The sequence below is a fragment of the Ahaetulla prasina genome, chromosome 6 (genome assembly GCF_028640845.1).
Source record: "Ahaetulla prasina isolate Xishuangbanna chromosome 6, ASM2864084v1, whole genome shotgun sequence".
NCBI lineage: Eukaryota > Metazoa > Chordata > Lepidosauria > Squamata > Colubridae > Ahaetulla > Ahaetulla prasina.
In genome coordinates this window covers 35,100,344-35,116,962 of record NC_080544.1, presented here as the reverse complement: position 1 = coordinate 35,116,962, position 16,619 = coordinate 35,100,344, and the positions used below count along the sequence as shown (strand labels likewise).

Sequence of the window (16,619 nt, the reverse complement as noted above, 5' to 3'; positions counted from 1 at the left end):
ATATTAAGCAACTTAACAGCCAACACTTGCTCACAGTTAAAAAGAGAATGATGACTGAAGACAATACTTGATATGTTAAGATCTAGTTGATACATTTTACAGTCATCAAACTTGGTACAATTTTCCAACTCTGGTTGCGTGGCCTATTTTGGGGGGTGAAAAACACAAAATTCTCTCTTAAAGAAAGAAATATTGAACAATACAGACTGTACTTCTATGTATGCACATTTTTATAGCAGGCTTTGTAAAAGAATCCAAAGTGAGAAAAACCTGTTTGGCCTGATAAATAAAAACTGTTTATGAATCAACATAGAAAATTATGTTTTTCTCACACCATTTCAGTTTAAACAATTAATTCAACCTTAACTATTAGATATGAGACCGGGGCAAATACTAGTTTTTTGGTATAAATAAAGAGCAATGGATATGATAGGGTACATTTATGACACCTAAAACATTTGATACAAAACCCCAAAGCTGAAAGGCCTGAACAGGCAGCCAGGCTTTAAAAACTAATTCAAAATGAGTAGACTTATCTTAGATGTTTGCAGCTTGCTCATTCATGTCTCCTTCAAAGCAAATGGAAAGTGATGAGGCAATTATATCATAGCATCTCCACCTATCTTATGAAATTTCAAATGCTAGTGCAGCCCTTGCATGAGTAACACCCCCACCACAAATTGTTATTTAGTTATGGTGAAAAAACAACTAAAATATATTGTCAGTGTTCCTGAATGTATGTAACACTTCTAGCAATGCAAATTGAATGTTATCCAATGAAATATCTCTTTGTGAAGTAGTGTGAAAGAATAAAAACAAACCTTTCTGTATACTGTCTTTAATTCTGTGACAATCTTAACAGGGAAAGACACTATGCGATGGCTTGATTGCTTGATCGGAGAAGGTAATGATATTATTTCCCCACTTTCTTCAAACCAGCCTTTTGCCTTGATAAGAATGATTCAAAAGCATAAAGAAAATCAAGCAAACCAACGAACATAATTTTTTCAGAAAGAAATTGTTTAGAAAGTAGTTCTTAAAAAAAAAAGCAAAATCATTATATTTACCCCTTCTTGATGAAGACGATTCTCCATTTTGTGGTACATCTTCCTAGGAATATAAGGTTTTCTTGGAATGTAAAATCCTTCCTCTTCTAGGAGTCTTGGCAACATATTGCTTGGTAGCTTATGGCTATGTATAACTGAGAATGATTAAGATGACTTCAAGAATGGTGTATACTTATTTAAGATTGCAATGCTAATTAATTTTTTTCCTTTTACTGGTTACATACTGAGAAAACATGTATAAATTATTTGTGAAATATTTATATATATAGGGGCCGGTTTAGCTCACGCTGGTAAAAGCCTGTTATTAAGGCTTATTAAGAACACAGTAGCCTGCAATTACTGCAGGTTCGAGCCCGGCCCAAGGTTGACTCAGCCTTCCATCCTTTATAAGGTAGGTAAAATGAGGACCCAGATTGTTGGGGGGGCAATAAGTTGACTTTGTAAAAAATATACAAATAGAATGAGACTATTGCCTTATACACTGTAAGCCGCCCTGAGTCTTCGGAGAAGGGCGGGGTATAAATGTAAACAAACAACAAATAATGGCAGCCATATTAATCTGCTACAGATGATACTCATAATAAAGTGAATTGCCAGTAAAAAATTACTTTCTCCAACTTTTGCTCTTTTAAGCTTCTTACTGCTCTCATATAGTTATGGAAAGATTAAAGAAATCTGAAATGTCATAACACAGAGACAATTGTGTACAACAATTGTGTACAACGATATTGTACCTATCAGTTATGGCATTTCCTTATCTTGTCTCTTAAAGGCTAGACTGAATATGCTTCCAAGCTTTATCAGAAATATCATTTTTTATAATTACCCACTTGTTTTTTTAAAAAAAAATACTCTTAAAAAAGGGTAATGTTTTCTCTTGAACCATAGAATGGAGACAAAAAATAGCTACAGAAGCCTCATCCCAGCTCCAGCTCAAAGGAGTAATGCACAATGTTCTTAAAACTTTCTTTTGGTGCTCGTTTGCTGTTCTCTTGTCCTTTCAGGCCTAATCAGAACAGATTCATCAATTTTTAAATAAAAAATCTGGCACTGCATTCATATTTTTTCTTTGGAAAAATTGGCAATGATCTGCAGGTTATTACTTTAAAATACATTTTACTTTTTACTATACTATTTTTTCATATTTTTAAAACAAAAATAAAGATCTAAGAAAAATGGGGAAAATACCAAAATGGTTGGAAAACTAGAGCAACTCTTCTATAAGGAAAACATATATTATGAAGAATGCAAGGCAGTCACAGCTAGAATTGCCTTTACAAAGCTTCAGGTTGTGCACCAGTTGCGAGTTTTCCTGGCTCAGGAGTTCCTGAGCTCAGTCATTCAAGCCCTGGTTGTCTCACAACCAGAATACTGCAATGAGCTCTACATGGAGCTATCCTTGAAGACCATTCAGAAGCTATACATGGTGCAGAATGTAGCAGCACGGGCAGCCAGTCTGTCTCTGGGTACAATTCAAGGAGCTGGCTATTATCTATACAGTCCTGCATGGCATGGGTCCAGATTACTTGAGAAGGCATGCTGGGCATCCCCATCAGTCAAGGAATTTTGGTTGGCAGAGTCCAGGAGAAGTCTTCTCTGTCATGGTTCATGCCCTTTGGAACATCTTTGGAACACCTTACCCCCTGAACTCGCTTTGCCAATTGGCTTGGGGTCCCAATGGGGAAGTGCCATGCTAAAGGTGATTAATAGACAAATACCAGATCCCACTTCACTCCCTGCACACTTTGTTCCCTCATCCCCATTATGAGATGATATAAAATGATATCTGATGAATATCTGTAGTGTTCTCCACAGTATTATAACTCAGGATCATACTATGCAAAAAAGTAAATATGAAGAAATGATTGCAAGAGCTAGATGGCACAAGTATTCTTTCCAGTGACAATGCTATTAAAAATAGGAGGGAAGAATCATTAAAAGGGACTATTCTTTTCATGGGAGCCACACTGGGGGTAAGAAATTAAGGAAATAACTGGTCCTGTATTTTTGTGTTCATGTATAGGAAATATCCATATGTAAGTTGACCGTGGTTCCTTGATAAATAAGAAATTGCTGTAATGTCATTGGTACAGTTTTGCATTCCTTGTGGTGCAGCCTTGAATGTAGAAGTAAGGCAATAGAATTACATTAAATCTATCATGATGGATCATCAAGAACTTTATGCCAGCTATGCCCATCTATCTATCTGGTTTTCGTTCATGGTTTGAAGAGGGCAGGATAATGTGGATATGCCATATTTTGCTACCAAGCAGCTGCTTCCTAAGTTGCTAGAGATGACCACTAATATAGCATTGCGATTCTTCTGTCTATTAATATTGAATGGTTTCAGTGTTCATAATAAGTCAAGAGTATTCCACAATAGAAAAAAGAATTACCCACAATAGAAGAATGGATATTGAAAGTTTCCAATTTGGCTGAGATGGCTAAAATCTCAGCCTTCTTGAAAGACAGTACTCAAGAAAAATATTTAAATGAATGGAAGAACTGGATTGATTATATTCAAAATAGATATCGGATTAAGAAATTTCGGATTGCTTTTGAATGAAGGATGTTATTTTTGATTTTAATGGAAGAAGTCAGGTTATGTGAGAGAGAAAGATTATAATTGTGTTAGATTTTAAAAAGTTTAATATATGACTGTTTTGTTTAAGGAACTATACCTTGTGTTTGCTCCGGGAAGTCCGGGGGGGGGAGGGGGGGGGTTTAGGAGGGAGGGGGGGAGGGGGAAAATTTAATTGTTGTAAAACTTTTTTAATAAAAAAAAAAGAGTATTCCACAATGACAAACAACTCATACCTTCATGAAAATTTGAACCTGAATTGGGGAGCCAACTTTGCCTTGTTCTTAAGAATCGCTCCTTTTAACATTATTCTCGCCTCCTTCTACATGAAGACATTTTACACAAGCAAAGTATATAGATTTTTATGGAGGGGGAGGGGAGCACTTTTTTGACATGATGCCATTGTAACATTTTTTGCAGCATAAAAATCTTCCCTAGTATTTACAAACAGTTGTATGGTGAATTTTACATTAGTATAGATATGTTTAGTGAAAATGAAAACTACATTAAATTTTACACCCGATAACAGTTCTGTCCTGAATCAGGACAGAATATAAATCAGTATAAAATCAGTATCATAAAATCAGTATCTATAAAATCAGTATCTATAAAATCAGTATCAAAGTTGTACTATCTTTGGAAACCTATATCACCTGGTGATGTGCTTGGAATAAAAAGTTGGTTCCATCCCTTTTCCTTGTCTACTTTATTGAAATTACAGGCAGGAGATTTTACTTCAAGTAATTCTGTCAACATTTCTTTCACGTGGACAAGCAGTGGAATTTGCTCATTTAAGCTATAGATGTTTTGAAGGCAGCCATCTGTTGATTTCTATTGTTTATGATGAAGAAAAACAATATGAAATAGTATGTTCAGGAATAATTGAATAAAAACTAAAATGAAACCATATTTCAACTGAATTCTTTAAAGTGATACAGGTAATCCCTAGAAAATAATCAATATGTTCATAAATGAAATCTAGTCTGAATGAAAAGCAATGATATCCACTGCTTTCAGTTTCCATGTATCTTCAAAGTTGGCTGGAAATTTTTTTAATCATTAGGAGTAGATGTTGAGAACAAACAGAATTCCAGTAGGACAATACTGGATTCTACTTCTGTACACAGTAAATAAAGGGATATCTTCATTAGAAACACAAAAAGGGGTCAAAAGAACAAACTGTTACCCCTCAAAAGATGGGTAGTAGAAAGGCTATAAATATAAATATTTTAAATATACAAACTTGATAATTTGGTTTTTGATTTTTCAATAGTTTTTTCAATTTTTCATTAACAAAGAATTATCCTAACTGAAATAATTTAAGATAATTATTTATTTGATAATTTCTGTTGAATTTTATTATATCATTTAACTTTACAAATTTCATCATATATGCATCAATGACCTACCTTCAGGACAGAAATAAACAATTTTTCAGTATTCATATTTCTGTTTTTTAAATGTAATTCTTCAATACTTCAAATTTTGTAACTCATTTAAAATAACTTCTTTAACAATTCAATAACTTATTAAACTAATGATGCAATCCTATATACATTGTACAGGAAGCACACTAAGGATGTAAAATGTTTTGGACTGAAACAATCTGGCTCTGGAACATTCTATTTTTTGCTTTGAACAGGCTAATGTGTACATTGTGAAATTACTTTATGAACTTCTAGAAGTTGATTATGTGAAATCAGAAGTGGTCCAAGTATTCAACACAGAAACACACTTCTAGTAGTATATAGCATTCTTTTTTATAACCGCTTCCCATTTCTGCAAGGGGATATTTAGATCCTATCTAAAGAATATTCATAGTTCAATATAATTTATTAGTTCTCATTAGGAGCCAGTAAGAGGATAAAAATGATACACACTTGCTCCACTGAACAATTAAAGCAAATGGTTGTTACTCCTTCCATTTTTCAAAATTATTTTGAGAAATAAAATGCAGCAGTTTTTAAAAAGGCTGAAAAAAAAGGTAGGCTGTAAAAACCTTATTACTTTAAATCCAATTGCAAATGCACTGTTTTTATGCATAAATACATAATATAGTGTAATTACACATAAGTACATATTACTTCTATGATTATAGTGAAAGTTTTCCAAGAAACATACAAAAGCATTTTTGAAGACTTCATCATATGAGCAAAAAGAAAAAAATTATAAAATAATATTTACTTGATGTGCATATACATTCTGAGACATTAAAATAACACTGCAATAAAATAATATTGTTTATTTCATTAAAAATGGTAATGAAATATAGGGCACTATGATGCCAAGTTGGCGCAGTGGCTGGAGTGCAGTACTGCAGTGTACTTCAGCTGACTGCTAGCTGCAGTTCAGCAGTTCAAATCTTACCGGCTCAACGTTGACTCAGCCTTCCATCCTTCCGAGGTGGGTAAAATGAGGAGCCAGATTGTTGGAGGCAATAGGCTGACTCTAAACCACGTAGAGAGGGCTGTAAAAGCACTATGAAGCAGTATATAAGTCTTATTGCTATTGGTATTTATTCGAAAGAACTACAAGACACTCAAAAGAAGAAAAAGACAATGAATATGTAAAAGAATAATAATACCTGTTCAACATTCGTATCAAGTTCTTTCATATTGGAGTGATATTCAAAAGTTGATGTAAAAAATTCAAAGCCTTCATCTAAGGGTACTTCATTCTAAGAGTGATAAAAGAACAGCTGAATAACTGTTGATAGATTGTACCAACCAAACAGCAAGCTTTTATTTTCTTCTAAACGATATTTTCCTTTATTTGCCCTCATATTCTTTTAAAGTAACGATTACCACTGAAATATTAGCTTTATTTTACAATAGCAACCATTCATTCCTAAGTGAAACATTGTTGTTTAAAAAATGCATAGGTTGCCCTTTAATTAAAACTATGTAACTTGTCCATATACATTTGTTAATTAAACAACAGGCATGAAGGTAAGATCTCCCTAAATTATCATATACTGCGAAATTTTCATCATTCATTCCATAATCTACATAAACACTGAGATTAGACACTTTGAAATAGCATCTTGATCCATTTCCCACCATTTTAAACAATTCTGGGAAGATATAATGAAGAAAGAATATAAATATGCTGGCAGGCAATGTTTTGTGTGATAAGGTTTAGATCACGGCAGTGGTGGGTTGCTACCAGTTCACACCGGTTCGTGAGGACCAGTAGCAATAATTTGGGCTAGGTCGCGGAACCAGTAGTGATTGCTGACTGGCCACGCCCTCAAACTGGTCCCCACTCGCTGGCCCTGGCCACCCGATGCTCGCTCGCCCCACCCCCCCTCCACTCAGTCACTCCTCACTTCTACTGCATGGGTCCTCACTTGCAGCTTGCCTGCCTGAAGCACTGCACCCAAACTGAGTGGCCCTGATCTGCCTGCCAGGTAAGCCTGAGAGTCATGGCCTACCTAGCTGCCCCTGCTCCCCCACACTATCCCAGCCTGTCTCCCCTACTTTCCTCCCCACGGCCCATAGCCCTGCCATTTTTGCCTGCCTTCCACGCTGCCTTCCCAGCATACCGGTGGCCAGCTTGTGAAGGCAGGCAGGCAGAAGGCCACATGGAAGGCAGGCAAGCATGGCAGGGCTGCGGGGAAGGGAGCTAGCAGCCTACTTCCTTCCCCGCAGCCCTGCCATGCTTGCCTGCCTTCCACACCGCCTTCTCGGTGGTCCCTCTCACCCACTTGCCTTCCGAGATCGGTGTCCAGCCTTGCCTGGCCAATGGGTGGGGTGAGCCTTGGTGGAGACACCGCCGCTGTGCTGCCCTGGGACATGTGCAGGGGCAAGACATCTGCCTGCCCTCCCAGAGTGGCGCCGGCACCACTCTCAGCCCTGGAGCAGTGGCTTCATCTCCACCAAGGGCCACCCACCGTCAGCCTTACCAATGCGCTGGGTCCATTGGGCATGCTGAATACGCTGGTGGAGGATCTAGAAGGTAAGGCCAATGCTGGGATGGGAGGGAGACCCGCTGCACTCGGCTCCTCGGAGGGACATGGCAAGGTGCACTCGACTTTTGGGCCTGATGCGCTCAGCTTCCATGGGGCCTTTAGCCGCCTGCCACCTGCTTGCCTTCTCCTCTGCCTTGGGTCCTGCCTGCCCTCCCAGAGCACCACTGCGCTGCCACCATTCACTTTCTTTCTTCTCCCGCTGCAAAATGAAAGGGAACAGCGGCAGGGTTGCTTCAGGAAGGCGGATGTCTGCAGCCATGCAGGGAAGGAGGGCAGCAGGCAAGGGAGCACCAAGATGAAGGGCTACCCACACTGACTTGCTTGGGTAAATGCTCCCGCCCAGGCCGAAGGGAAAGTGCTGCAGGCTCTGAGGTGGCCTGGCCGGGCCTGGCCTGGCCCTCTCTCTGTGCAGGGGGTTCCACCACTCTCGCTCTGCATCACCTTCCCAACAGCAAATGGGAAGGCAGCTGCGGCTCACTTGGGATGGAAACGCGGAGAAATACACGGCGAAGCAACTGCCTTTTTCTCTCCAACTTCTGTTAGCAGAGAGAAGGAAGAGACGCCAGCGGTAGCAGAAGGAAAGGGCCGATTGCAACTGATGTGGTTCCCTGGGCTCCCTTCACCTGGCTCGCCTCAGCCTGCCAAACACACACACAAGGAGGTCTCCATCGAGAGGCTTCAGAGGCTGAGCCTTTTTTTCCTTTTCCCCCTCCTGCAGCTGCTTCGAGGGCTTTGCAGTGCAGAGGACGCTTCCTCCACAAGCCACGAATGGCCACCTCCCAAGATTTGGGGAGGGAAGCAGGGCACATTAAAGAAAAGTGAAAGGAAAGCGGGGTGGGGGGTGGGTAGGGTGGGAGAGAGAGAGAGGCGGGCTGCCTTTAATTTGCTTCATGTGACGCTGGCATGATGGGGCAGGGCAAGAATGAGCCGCCGCTTACCGCAGTCCTGGGGTGGGGAAAGAGAAAGCATCCCTGAGCAAATGTGGTGTTTCAGCGAGACCTTGCTGGATCTCTGTGGGGTAAGGTTAGCAGCTGCAGTAGCCAAGGTGACAGGCACTGTTTGTTGTTCCTTGCCACACTGTAAAAAGCAATCCTTGCCCCAAAGAGGTAGTGGTCCGACGAAAATAAGAGGCGTACCCAGCATCCAGCACCAGAGATGGCTGCTTCAGCATCTGTCAGAAGCTGGAGGCTCTTTTGTTTCATTCACTCAGTGTCCCTCCTTCACCTTTTTTTTTTTTTCAAAAAAAAATAAAAACAAAAACCGATCTGATCTGGAGCCAAATGTCATTGGAAGCAATGCTGTCAGCCTGGAGCATTTCATTTCAATCTGTAACTGGGCGATGAATTGAACCTCCTCCCCTAAAACAGATGCAATGGGGATTGGGTTTTTTGGGTTTTTTTTAGCAACTTGGATTGTTCCCTAGGGCAGGGGTCTCCAACCTTGGCAACTTTAGACTTGTGGACTTCAACTCCCAGAGTTCCTCAGCCAGCAAAGAAAAGAAAAGCTGGATGAGGAACTCTAGGAGTTGAAGTCCACAAGTCTAAAAGTTGCCAAGGCTGGAGACCCCTGCCCTAGTCCACTTCAGGAGCAAAGTGGTGGGTTTTGCTGGCATTTCAGGAGGAAGGGAAGGGAGGGACTGAGAGAGAGAGAGAGAGAGAGAGAGAGAGAGAGAGAGAGAGAGAGAGAAAGAAAAAGAAGGAAAGAGAACGGGGGAGAGAGAAAAGAAAGAAAGAAAGAAAGAAAGAAAGAAAGAAAGAAAGAAAGAAAGAAAGAAAGAAAGAAAGAAAGAAAGAAAGAAAGAAAGAAAGAAAGAAAGAAAGAGGAAGGGAGAGAGAGGAAGGGAGAGAAAGAGCGAAGAGAGAGAGAGAGAAAGAAACAAAGGAAGAGAGAAAGAAAGAAAGAAAGGAAAAGAGACAAAGAAAGAGAAAGAAGGTAAGAGGAAAGGAGAGAGAGAGAAAAGAAAGAAAGAAAGAGAGAAAGAAAGAGAGAAAGAAAGAGAAGGGGAGAAAGAAAGAAAGAAAGAGAGATGGAGGGAGGGAGGATTGGAGAGAGAGAAAAGAGAGAGAGAGAGAAAGAAAGAGGATGGAAGGGAGAGAGAGAGAGAGAGAAAGAAGAGGAAGGAAGGATCATAAACCCTGGCACTAGACGTGGCTTCAGAAGATGCTTTGAAACAGGACAGCAATCTAGGGCTGGAAGGGACCTTGGAGGTTATCTAGTCCAACCCCCTGCTCCAGCAGGAAACCTTATATTGTCTGGGTTATTTTGGTGCCTCTAACAGAGACGAAAATTGCTAGAAAGGAGAAGGAGTTTACTAGGACAAGGCTGCCATGCAGAGGAAGGCAGAAATAATCCTTGACTTACGACCACAATTGAGCCCAAAATTTTTGTTGCCAAACCAAGAGAGATGTTAAGTGAGTTTCACCACATTTTACTCAACCCATGACCTCTCTAGGCTCTAACAGTCATGTGCTAGCTAGGGAAGAACATCTGAAGGTGTGTGTAATGTTCTAAATGTACAGAAGTTATAAGTTAAATGTGTGGCAGAAAGTGGACTCTGGGTGTGTTTTTCCAAATGTAATAAGTGAGGCTGAATGTGTATAGTTTTAGAATTACTATTCAAATTGCATAAAATACTATTTAAAACTAAAAATCCAATTTAAATTAATATATGCAATATTTCATTAACCACTCAGTTATCATTTGAAACATTAATGAATTCATGACAAAGGATTCCAGTTTAATACTGAGAATACTTGATATAACTTTCCTGCAAATTCCACTAATGATCAAGTCAACACAAAATTGTTCACGAAACTTAATTGTGTCCATTGTCTGATATCCCAAACTACATATGTAGCTATAGAAACTAACTAAATATTTATTCCATGGTATTTATTTGTGTGCTTGTTGGTAATGTTTGACGGAAAACACAGTGATTACTGTGTTACTAATTACGTATTTTCTATGGCATCATCAGTTCTAGGAATGGTTCATATTATTCATTATTTCAAGTCTGGCAATCAAAATTTAGATATGTTCATAATACTTGTTGAAACAAAAGAATGGGGAAATGTCAGCAAGTTAGTTCAGTTGCTATCAATTCTTTGCTACTTAACCTTTTGTTGTTATGACAGACTGAAATCTATATTTAGCTTTCTGGGGACATTATTTCAAAGGGCCTTTCCTGTTTTTTTTTATTGTTGAACTTCCAGATACAGATCATCTGTATTTTATTAAGCTTTCTGGATGCTCCCCGATGCTTGTACCAATAATTTTAAAATAAATATAAATATGAAAAACTGTAACATGAAACTGAATAGAATTTTGCTAGAAAACATTTTTTCAAAAACCAGATCAGATTTTTAAAAAAAGGAAAACAATTTAAAAGACTATGTTTTTTAAATTTAAAAGGAATAGACCCATTAGGATCAACTAGAAGTTCTCCTAGATCCTGCTGTCTGGAAAAAAAAATCCTCCAATGTGCAACTTTTCTTTTTCTTCACACCAACATTTGAACAAATTACATTATCTGTACCTATTTCCCAACCAAGATTCGATCTTAAAACTCAAGTTCAGATAAATATATGCAATTCATTTGCTTTCATTTTTTGTTTATGTCCCATAGCTGCAACTGTTATTATTTTCTCTTGCCATTGAAAACTCCAAAAAAGGATAAACAAATCTCTCATGTACGTTCTATTTCTAATCCTTTTACAAGATTGCAGATTGCAGAGATTATATAGAACATCAACATTAATTTTTAATCTTTAGTAAAAGATTAAAAATTAAGAAAGGATCATTTTTCTATTTATGTAAAGCAGTACGGCCTGAATTACAATTCTACAAAACTGTGCCTTTCTCATTATTAATATCCTGAAACTGAATCAAACAATAGCTACATTACTCTCAGGAATCTTTTTTACAAAAGTTTTGTTACCTCAGCATTTATTTCTTGATTGTTTTGAAATCCTGCGGCAGAATTTTGTTTGTGAGAAAAATCTTTTTCCTGTGCAGCCTAAAATAAATATTATGTTGTATTTAGTATATTACTTTTAACATACACATTAACAACTAGAATCACATACAAATTACACATTACATAACCACTTTTTTCTGGGATACGTCAAGTGATGTTGAAGGTGAATCTTTTACATTAGATTATCTTTTTTTCTTTCATAGAAACATAAATCAATATTCTGTATTTTTTTCATTTAGTTAAAAACCAATTAAAACTATCACCTTGGCAGTTTTCAGCTTTTCTTTTACTCTGTCCCGTAATGCTTCAGTTAATGTATCTTGTTCTATTTCAGCCACAACTAGAATCAAGAAAGCATACATTTTTAGAATGGAGTTTGTGATAGAATTCTTTCACTGTCCCTATAGTATACACTGTAGATCATATTGCTAAAAGTAAAATATGTGACTATAATTTTTTAGTTTTTCAAGCTGTTAAATGGTTGCATTCTGCATATGAACCACATACAGAGACATACAGTTAGCAAAATTCCAAATGAATGTATATTTAATAGGATTGTGCTCTGATTCAGCCTTCAACCTGACATGAGAGTCTGACAGCCTTGTCTCCGATTCAAAATCGTCATGGAGTTCTACTTCTAATATTCATGAGATCATGAGTTCATGAGAACTCATTTCTTTTCCAATACTGGAAAAGAGAGGATGCTGTGTTTTGCACACAAAAATAGGGCAAGGTTTTTAAATAGTAATTTCCCATATTTCCCATAACACTTACCCATATGGAGAGGAAAGGGAATATTGGATTCAGGGATCAACCACCATATCTACAAATCAAATCTATAATATAACAACTCAATTCAGTTTTTGGATAAGTAGTACTTTGAGAGGGATACAGATCTAAATAATTGTCCGTAACTGCTTCTGCTGCAATTACACTTCATTGGTGTTTGCATTACTATACTGTGTTAGACAATGTTGCCCAATAATGAGTTGAATAGAACTGAATAGTTCTATTCAGTTGCTTTCTGTCTTTCAAGAATCATTTAGAAGCCATTGTGCTGGAGGTACTAAAAGGAGACAAAGCAGAGGTGGAAGAAATGAGGGGAAAAATAGCTGTGGCTAATCATTGAAAAAAGCCACATTTCCTGCCCTGAAAATTAAATAACAAGTATTTGGCACTGTTATCTTGCATCCAAACTGAAAAATTCTGGAACATGCAAGGAGGATAAAGTCTGACAGTAACAGAAGGAGCTATATCATTTCATTATCAATCAGACAGTACCTCTAAAGAAAGTACAGTACAATTTCAGAACTCTTCCATCCATGGCAAGAATGCTTAGAATTAGCCAGTCACTCTTCACTGCTCTACAGTTTGAATTAAAGTTATTTAATTAGGGATTCTTCCATAAATGGATAATTTATATACAGTATTAAAGTATATTTTTCTGGGAAAATAAATCCATCATCTTAATCAGTTAACCATTTTATTGTAAACTTTTTTAAAAAGATGGAGTAACACAGTGTGTAAGCAGGGAATTATATTTTTGCTTCACTTTCCCCTCGGGGAAATTTCTCAAGAGGAGTTTCCCCACATATGCAAATTTGAAAAAAGGAGGTAAACAACATGTTCAAAAGTCCGAGTAATCTAGGTTAAGAATGGAAAAGCACGGTCACAAACCACATTAACTCTGTCTTAACTCTGCAGCTGACAATGTCTCTTAAGTTTCTAGAGAATCAGAATGAGATTAGGTCTTCAATGACCATTCTTCTTCAAAAGCTATGCTTCTGTTCATAAATTCTCTAGAAGGCTGGATTACTGGCCAAGCTGCAATGATACTGATTAACTACAGTACAACAAATCAAACAATTCACAAAGAAGTTTTCACATAAAAGTGTATGGAAAGAAAAAAAAGACTACAGAATCAAAAAGTAACTTTCTAAAACTGCAAAAGTATAGCATAATTTCTTAAAACAGTTACTACCTCTCTCCAATAGGAGGTCCAGAAGAAAAAGGGTAGGCTCATGACTCCTTTGTGAAAAAGGTGAGAAAGCAGGGGGAAGGCATCTGTAGACATATATGGGTTGGGGAAGTAGGAATCATTTAGATCATGGGTGTCAAACTCGCTGCGTCACATTGATGTCATGTGATGTATCGTGACATTTTTGGCCTGCGCATGACGCATCTGGCCTGCGGGCCACCAGTTTGGCACCCCTGACTTAGATGATGCTTCATGACCCTCAACATATGCCCAAATTACCCCTCTGAGTATAGTTGAAAACCCCCACTTTAAGAATCATTGTGCTAAGCAGTAAAGTTAGATTAGAGCAGCAGCACTGAGAAAACAGTGCTTTTCAGTCTTATTTGACAAAAGTGCATTCACAACTAATTTTTGAAATTATAGATGCAGGAATAACAAAATATTACAAATTATTTTAATGTTATAGTTAATATTGAAATATTTCTACATTGTTAAGAGTGGACCACTGTTCTGTGATATTTAAACGTTTTCAGTTTTCAAAGTGCAGCTTTTTTCATTCTGATTTTCTCTAATAAATTATTAAATTGAGATGTCAAGACAGGATATCTTCCCAGGAATTTTTTTAATATTGAAAATTATGCATAAAAGCATAAAATAAAATAAAGATCCTGTGAAATAATGATAAAATGAAATAATAAAACTTAATTTAAGGCACACTAAATGTTTCTAAATTTCATATCCACTGAAATAAAACACTGAATTACCTTTCTGTGGAGTTTGTTCTTGGGCTTCTATTTGTATTCTTTCGTCATATAGATTATCTTCAATTTGCTAAATTGAATAAAAAAATTGCTAATAAACTATAAGAACTACATTCCTGTATGACTAATTAATTGATTTAATAAATGTATATGCCATCTTTCCTCCAAGATAGGTATTAGCAAAGCATTTTATTTTCCAGGTTTTTCCATTTAAATCCTCTAATTTTCCACAATTATAACCTAACCAAATTCAAAAATTATGACTGCAAAACAATTATTTTTGTCCATGTTCATTATACACTATGGTTACTTGTTTTATAGATATCTGTCATGTCTCCTTTAATTTATGTATCTCATATTACAACTTTTCCTCAGCTTGAACATTTTGGTTGCTCTTTTCTAAGTTTAGCAACCCAAATTGTGGATTGTGGACTTAAACTGTGTATTTAACAAAAAAAGGCAGTTTTATTTTCCATTCGTGACATTTCATGACAATTTTTCCCCTTTGCGGAGTTGGGGTGGGCATGGCCTACGCATGATGCATCTGGCCCATGGGCTGCTAGCTTGACACCCCTGCTCTAGCATAAAAGTAATCCACTGTTGTTCCTCCCTGCTTCCTGTTTTTAACTATTCTACACCTGGAAGATACTAAATATAACTTGTACTGCTTTTATTGTTTTGTGATTAACTTCAGGTTACAAACTGTGTATATTTAATTTAATACTTTTTAAATCACCTTTTCTTTAGTTCAAAGCAGTTTACATGTACATTTTTCATGAAAATATACAAATAAAAAGTGACATTGAATATAAAAAGTTGTCAACATAGGGGCATTTTTTAAAAAGCAATTTCTGAAGAATGTCCAAAATTCTAAAGAATATACTATATTCTATTTTAATATGGACAAAAGTACCTGATTTCTAGTACTTCCTTTAGGTAAAGAATTTTTTTTCTTTGCAAGTCTTTCCTGAACTTTCTCTTTCTGAAAAAAGAAAGGAAATTGTTAAAAGTTTCTCTGTAAGGATACAAAGCCACTTTTAAAAACTAACCCTAAACAATGGATATAATCACATCCTTATTAGTCTCAATATTTAATTTAACAAATTATCTAAAGAACAATTATATCTAATTATTAATAAATGTTAGAAAATAATATATTTAAAAGTATTTGTCATAACTTGCCTCACTCTTATCTAGTAATGCCTCCAAATCTTCATCAGAATCCATTTATGTTAATTAACTGAAAAATATAAAATATAAACATTTATAATATATATATATATATATATATCAACATAATTTCAGCTTGACAATCAGTAAAAAATAATATACAATTACTTTAATCAAAATAAATTTGTTGGGACTATGTTTTTAATGTATTTTTAATATATTTATGTTTTAGCTTATTTTTCTGATTGCACATAAAGTTATTGAAGAGTTCATTGAGGATAGTTTGTACTTATGTGGAATTGTGCTATGATATGTCTCATATTACATCATTGCTATCCAACATTCAATCTTGTTTTAAAACAGCTGTAAATTTTGCCACTGTTTTTGCATTTCCTTTGTATGTAATAACCTAAAGATAAATTTATCTGACTTAGCTTTTTCTGAAAAAGGTATAGATTTAAGTTACATGTTTTCAATAATATTTATCTAATGAACTGGATAAATTGGAGGCATGAAAATTTTGAAGTGCCAGAAAACAAGGCAGCAAATAAAATCTTCAATACTATAATTGTACCATGATCTATACGAATCCAAATCATTTTATGAAGGTGAGAGCTGTCAACACATTTAAGATAACGTTAACTTTAAAGATGTTGATTAGAAAATGTAAGTACTATAGAAACCAGGTTTATATAAAGATGGATTGTGCTAAAATCAAATAAAGCACTACAGCTAATCTATAATATTTGTGAGATCAGTTTTGTTTTGTGAATTATCAGCCAATTCTTGGTAATGTATGTAACAGTGTACAATATCACAAAGTTGATATATATATGACGTATTCAAGGGCACAACTTCTTCAGCTTCAACCTCAATAATATACAGGCAAACAATCGGTACAAACTCAAGGTAAACCGCTCCAAACTCAATTGCAGAAAATATGACTTTAGCAACAGAGTGATCAACGCCTGGAATGCTCAGAGTCCATTGTTACATCCTCTAACCCTCACAGCTTCAATCTTAAACTGTCCACTGTGGACCTCACCCCATTCCTAAGAGGTCCGTAAAGGGGGCTTGCATAAGTGCACCAGCGTGCCTACCATCCCTGTCCTACTG

General features: G+C 36.6%; 1 protein-coding gene across 1 annotated transcript in view; it reads right to left on the bottom strand.

Moving 5' to 3' along the window:
- CC2D2B (coiled-coil and C2 domain containing 2B) overlaps positions 1-15,560 on the bottom strand; it is an 89,412-nt gene extending 73,852 nt beyond the window's left edge. The window contains exons 1-9 of the mRNA XM_058188080.1: positions 15,516-15,560; positions 15,247-15,315; positions 14,337-14,403; positions 11,858-11,934; positions 11,556-11,633; positions 6,233-6,325; positions 4,302-4,479; positions 1,068-1,201; positions 822-947 (exon numbers count right to left, since the gene is read on the bottom strand). Coding sequence (XP_058044063.1) covers positions 822-947; positions 1,068-1,201; positions 4,302-4,479; positions 6,233-6,325; positions 11,556-11,633; positions 11,858-11,934; positions 14,337-14,403; positions 15,247-15,315; positions 15,516-15,560 — 867 coding nt within the window. The remainder of the gene's footprint in view (positions 1-821; positions 948-1,067; positions 1,202-4,301; positions 4,480-6,232; positions 6,326-11,555; positions 11,634-11,857; positions 11,935-14,336; positions 14,404-15,246; positions 15,316-15,515) is intronic.
- Between the last annotated feature and the right edge of the window lie 1,059 nt (positions 15,561-16,619).